At 39.8% G+C, this 6,755-nt stretch overlaps 1 protein-coding gene across 1 annotated transcript in view; it reads left to right on the top strand.

Moving 5' to 3' along the window:
* LOC121383770 (orexin receptor type 2-like) overlaps window positions 1-4,372 on the top strand; it is a 62,378-nt gene extending 58,006 nt beyond the window's left edge. Inside the window, exon 3 of the mRNA XM_041513865.1 lies at window positions 4,175-4,372. Coding sequence (XP_041369799.1) covers window positions 4,175-4,372 — 198 coding nt within the window. The remainder of the gene's footprint in view (window positions 1-4,174) is intronic.
* The last annotated feature ends 2,383 nt before the right edge of the window (window positions 4,373-6,755 follow it).

Below are 6,755 nucleotides of genomic sequence, written 5' to 3' on the forward strand. Positions count from 1 at the left end.
AGACGATCAGAAACACACTGAATATACAGACACTGATATTCTAAACAAGAAAATATACTTAAGATGTAAGTTTAATCGTACAAATATTTTATTAGTCGGAAACATCTTACAATGCAGCAAACTCGGGAATGTCCCTTTAAAACAAAACAAGAACAAAATAGGTCGGAATGGACAACAGTTCTTTCCAGAAAAAGGACCAGCAATCTCAAAGCGTAAATAGAGGACACAGACGAAGGACGATATAGTGGCAAATATAAATATAACTCTGAGCACACTAACAAGGTTAGTAGAAATCGTCGATTTATCTCCACCACAAACCGGAAGAAATGGAAACGTATTAAGCGCTAAAGTAACGAAATCAAAATGGCAAAGACAAATATAATTAACATTTCCAAGAGAAAACTAAATGATACAAAGTACACACTTTTAGGAAAAGGATTAACATTTTGACCCATTCCAATACCCACTAACCAAAACGTTTTAGCGGGCGACATATTCAAATTATGTAGACGTTTCCAGCTAACCGAACATTTTGGCAAATGAAACTAATGATATTGTAAATACAAACTATTATTTTCCAAATTCAGGCCACATTCAAGTTGGACACCACCTCCTGGTAGAGAGCAATGTCGTGACGTCTTCATACACATTATAACACAAAGCATATTGAAAGAAAATAACAAAAAGAAATATTTTGGAAATATATCGAAAGTACTAAATAAATTAATAATGGGTCAATCAATAGTTATAACAAGGTGACAAAAGTTCTACCATTGTAATTATAGACAAAGACAGTTACATAGCAGAAGTTAATAGACAGCTACCAGACAAATGTTTTTACGCAAAAAAAACCTACAAAAAACCCCAAACCACTGCGAACACAGACTTAACCGAGGCTTATGTAAAAATGTTAGCAAAATGGTACATAAAATGCGCAATGATCAAGAATTACCGAGGAGGTATTTACGTGTTTAAAGCATGAGGAACGTCAGACTCCACAATTTGATATTCTACCTAAACTACATAAAACTGTTAATATAATCTCCTTCTTGGACATCCAAGACGCAAATCATATCCGGATGTAATTCACCAACAGAACGGATCTCGCACAAACCAAACCGATTGTTGCTTTAAAAAAATCCTTCAAACTTAAAGACATGATTGTCTATTCTAAACTACAATCTAATGATGTTTATAAAAATGACTCTGCATTACAATGTGGCAAACGTAAATGTAAGAATTACAAGTTCCTTGAAGAATTTTTTTTTTTTAAAGCAGTCAAACTGGACGCGTTTTTCGCATAAAACATACTATGACATGCTGTTCTTCAAATGTTAATTGTCTTAACACTTGCAAAAAATGCGGTATGCAATATATACGACATCCTGTAAGCTGTCGTTACGAATTAATGGACATCATAGCGACATCAATTTATATCCAAGTAAATCAGTTCATACCCACTTTAATACGAATTGTCATTCCATATCAAACTTTTCTTTTACACCAATTGAACAGTTATTTAGCAATGATGAACACCACCGCCTAGGAAGGGAAACATTTTGGATACACGAAGTACAAACGAAAGCACCACATGAAATATATCTTAAACATTTAGTTACATTATAAATATACACGGTAGTACAGTGAGATTACTTTGTACTCCTGTACATTGACACAATGTTTTATATACAATGTTCGATAATTTAATAATCTTGTCTTTATAGTAATGATCGATGGCGGCGACTTTAGTATTGTAATTTACTAAAAAAGAAAAAAGTAATTAGAATGTTATTTTAGAAGTGTTATAGGATAAATAGAATTCGCTACTCGTGTTTTTTAATATATAAAATAACAACCTCGTCTAGTTAATCGGTCGAGGTCGATCACGGACACACCCAGTCTGTTGATGACGTTCAGCAAGTCGTCCAGTAGTTGATGGATGGACTCTGAAGGTCCTAGCAACTTGGCTTTGCGAAGTCCCCCCTTGAACCATGACCAACGCTTGCTCCCTTTGTTCTTCTCTGAGTCGTGGCATTTTTAATGTGACGAGGAATATGACACCGTTACGTGACTTTTATGTGTCCACATACTGGCATTTTACGTGCATTGCATGCAGCATGATTGAGCATATAGTGAGCGCATTTCACACCATTTTGCGTGTTTCTGCTTTTGTATGTGTAACGAAAACAAAAGCAGGATTAAAACCCAGACAAAAGTACCAACCAATGGCTTCCTCTCATAAATTGTTATTTTAAGTCCAATAAATATATTTTTCATTAATCACAACAAAATATTGAAAAATATCTGTTTTGCGTTTTCATTGTGTGTCAGTATATATATACATATATATATATACATACATATACATATACATACATATACATAACATATACATATACATATACATATACATATACATATACATATACATATACATATATATATATATATATATATATACATACATACATACATACATACATACATATATATATATATATATATATATATATATATATATAAAGTAAATAAAGAGTGACAAATGGGTATTTTTAGATCAAAACTTGGAACAATGCACACAAAAAATAGAAGAAGAAAAATAAAAAAAAATAAAAATAAAAGTTACATGTACACAGAAACAAACTAGCCTATATCTATTCTGTAGTCCTATTCAATTATTTTAACGTAAAAGTGCACGTTGGAGTAAATCCCGAGCATTAGAAATGTAAACTTCAATTTCGGAACACAACAGGCGAACAAAGACTAATTTGTAATGTCATGCGTCCATTTTATGCAAGTCGTAAATATCATCTCAAATATCATCTCATTCGTTGAACATTTTAATCGCCCATCTCGTATTTTTGTGTGTAAAAGTGTTATATCATCCAAAACAAAAACAAAAGCACGTTTTTCCTCATGACATCATATTAGATCTATATTATTTTTAAAGACAAGAACCGAATATATATAAAAAGAACAGAAACTACGCGACGTCATATTCAAAGCAAAAAGAAAAGATAAACCCGTGACGTCACCCTCATCGACGTTATACCAAAATAGCCTTACATTCTCAAACATAATTAAAGGAACATTATCATTTATAATAATCAAAATGTTAGATTTTTCCCAACCAGTAATGATCATATACATAACATGTCTGTTTGGTCTGCTGTTCAGGAATTAAACGTTCGATAATCTCATCTGTCACAGGTTTCAGATAATGTTAGATCATCCACGTAATCATTTTCCATGCTGGAAGCCAGCTGCGATAATGCGTAATCGTCAAGATCTAAAAAATTCGTCGAATCCATTTTCTAACCAAATCGCGTCACCGCTAGCGCAGAACTGACGCAAGATCAACTTAAGTAAATGGGCGCGAACGTGATTACGTCATAAGAAGGGCGTGGACGTCATAAGAAGGGCGTGGTCTCATGACAGCTGTCACAGTGTCAGTCATAGTACAAAACAGCTATATTATGGTTTTGTTTCGTTAACTGTGTTTAGACGGTGGACATTCGACTCCGTCTCGTGCCGCCGTCTAAATACAGTTAACTCATCAAAACCATGATATAACTATTACTAAAGGGAGTATCTCACTGGGCTGCGACAGCTCGCGACTAGTTGGAGACACAAAATTCCGAGAACATACGCGAATTAGCGACAATTTTCAGTTGGAATCACACTGAATTGGTACTTACGACACATTTGCGTATGTCGCACGAATATTGCACGAAAGTCGCACGAACTCCCGGCAAAATTTGGGCCAAAATTCGCCTGGAGTTCGCACGGCAGTTATGCGTGACAATTGCGAAATCGGGACCATATAAATACGGGGCCTCTCCCCATTCCAGCATAGCTCTGGAACTTTCTTTTTGACAGACCGTTCAAAATTGCGCCCAATTTCCTCAACCACATTTGCGCACTTTTTCTCTTTGGCATAATACTTAGCGCCATTCAAAATTCCATAGCACCATCACCCCCACCCCCACCTGCTACCGACCTTGGTCGGGCTGCTGGTGCTCCCTTGCACCTGCCAGTGCAGGCGGTCCCTCCTCTCCCCCCCCCCCTTTCCTGCCCAGGACAGGCGTTCGCTACAACAGCTTGTTCTCAATGTGCACGTAAAGCCCTATGACCTGGCCTGACCTGACCAGTTCAGCAATCATTTTGTCATCAGACGTCAAGCGAGATGGACCTCAGAGAAGAAGTGCAGAAGCTGCTGGATGAGGACCCCAACCTGGATGAGGACCAGGCTCACACGCTGAAGGCTGCAGCATGTCTCCTTGCTGCTACTTCGGTCAAGAAGGCCAAGGCCAAATCCAGGGAAAGGAGGGTCAGAAGAGAAAGAAAAAGGAGGAGTGTGTGGGTGAAATAATGGCTCTTGAAGAGACACAAGTATGGCATGTATGAGAAGCTCACGAAGCACCTCAGAGAGGGGGATGTCAAGTCCTTCAGGAACTTTGTCAGAATGGACCCAGAGATGTTCAACCAGATGGTGGAAGACCTGACCCCTAGGCTTCAGAAGAAAACAACCAACTGCAGAAAGCCTCTGTCCCCTGGACTCAAGCTTGCCATCACTCTGAGGTATCTAGCCACTGGGGACTCTTACAAGTCACTGGCCTATGGGTTCCGGGAGGCACCCAACACCATCGTCAGTGTTGTGCCAGAGGTGTGCCAAGCCATCTACGACCACTACCACAAGACGGCTTTCAAGTGTCCCACAACAGAAGAGGAGTGGAAGGAGGTGGCCCAGTGGAACTTCCATCACTGCTGTGGCTGTATAGATGGCAAGCATGTGAGGATGCAAGCTCCACCTCACTCTGGCAGTCTGTACTATAACTACAAAGGCTTCTACTCCATCATCATGCTGACCCTGGTGGATGCCAACTACAAGTGTATGTATGTGGATGCTTATGGTGCTGACTCTGATGCTGGAATCTTCAGGGAGTGTCGACTGTATCATGCTCTGGAGCAGGACGAAGCTGGTCTGCCACCAAGTGAACCCCTGCCAGGTGGTGACACTGATGTCCCATACTTCCTTGTTGGTGATGACGCATTTGCCCTCAGAAGCTGGATGATGAAGTCACACTCCAAGAGAGCCCCCTTACCCCTAGCCTTGCCTTTCTTGCATGGCATGGTGAAACTCTCGGTCGCAGTTGTGTCAGCGTGAGTTCTAGAAAATGACCGCGAGCCGTTTGCGAGAAGCTTTATATATGGCCGGGTCACGTGGGGAATATGACGTAATTGCAAACAAATTGCGACATAATTGCGAAACTGCGAATAAATTACGACATTCGTGGGAATGTCGTGCACATTTTGTGGTCGCAATTAAGTCACAAAGTGTCTTAGTTATGTCGCAATTGTTTCGCAATTTATTCTCAATTGATTCGCAATTTTGTCGCGCTCCCATGGGTCCCAAGCCAGTTCGCGCCTGTCTCGCACCCGGATTCTCATTTTTGTCTCCAATCAGTCACAATTTAGTTTCATAGGTCGCCAACCCCTCACAAAGTTGTCTCACATTTCTCGCACTTTCTGACTTATGTTCAAAATTCTAGCATCACGAGAGTGAGGCCCTGCGACTCATGCTAGGAAATTGAGAACCCCCGCGAACGTTTCGAGACATTTTGGAAACTCCCTCGCGAATGCCGTTCGCAATTTGTCGCCAACAGTGGCAGCCCAGTGAGATACTACCTATACATCATGACTCTAGATCATTTCAGTCGGTTGTAGCTGTTAACAAACACAATCCAATATTTTTTTTAATGCATTTTAATAGTTTACTGAGTTGAATCCGACCGTCAGCCATATGTATTCTGGAAGCCATTCTTTCGAACTTGGATAAAAACTGATAATGTAACAAATACGCTTTGATGAAAATGGATAAAAACATTTGTCTGTGCTATCACATTGCATTATAATTAAAGTAAAAAGTGTTTGGGTTTTTTGTTTGGTTTTTCAGGTGAATTTTTCTTTTTTGTAATCATTTTATGTTATAGTTACATCATCCTTTTACGAGAGATTCGTCAAGTTAGAGCATGGTTATTGCGGCCGTTGAGTGACGGGCGTAATTATCGAGGGCGTAGCCTGAGATCTATTACACCCGTCACTCAACGGCCGCTATAACCGTTGTCTTACTAGACGAATCTCAGTGATGGATGAGGTAACTAACTTGTACCACGCGCCCATGACATCACCATGGTCGTGAAGACGTTTTATAATTTATTTTTAGCGGGCTCCTTGCTTCGTAGTCCGAATCAGACGTAGCAAATACATGTTGGGTTTTGCAATTTATTGGGCCTGCCTTGGACTATGTCGGGAATACTAATTCATTAAGACGACGACTTCGATGATATTACAGCCGCGGATACAAGGCGAGAGAGAGAGAGCTGCGTAACCCCTCCTCGAAATTTGAAGTTCCCGGGGGAAAATTAAATGTTTAGCAGGTGAATACAATGCATTTATTGCTTTTTAGTGGGTAACGTAATTTAACTTGCTCAGCTTAATAATTATTGTGTAAAAATATGTATGTTGGTTAAATTTTGCACTAGCTTGGCCATGACTTTATATTAAGGGGTAGGGGCACCCACATTATCTTTCAGTTGTTATGAAGCGACAGACGAATCGAACGCTGCCAGCTGCCAGGACTGCGCCGACTGTTCAAGGTCGACGAGGGGTTATCAGCGCAGACACTGTCTTCGCTCTGCTGTGATGCGTGCTCAACGACCATATGTTGGACCTATCCTGACTGAGCGACATCG

The sequence above is a fragment of the Gigantopelta aegis genome, chromosome 10 (genome assembly GCF_016097555.1).
Source record: "Gigantopelta aegis isolate Gae_Host chromosome 10, Gae_host_genome, whole genome shotgun sequence".
Classification (NCBI taxonomy): Eukaryota; Metazoa; Mollusca; class Gastropoda; order Neomphalida; family Peltospiridae; genus Gigantopelta; species Gigantopelta aegis.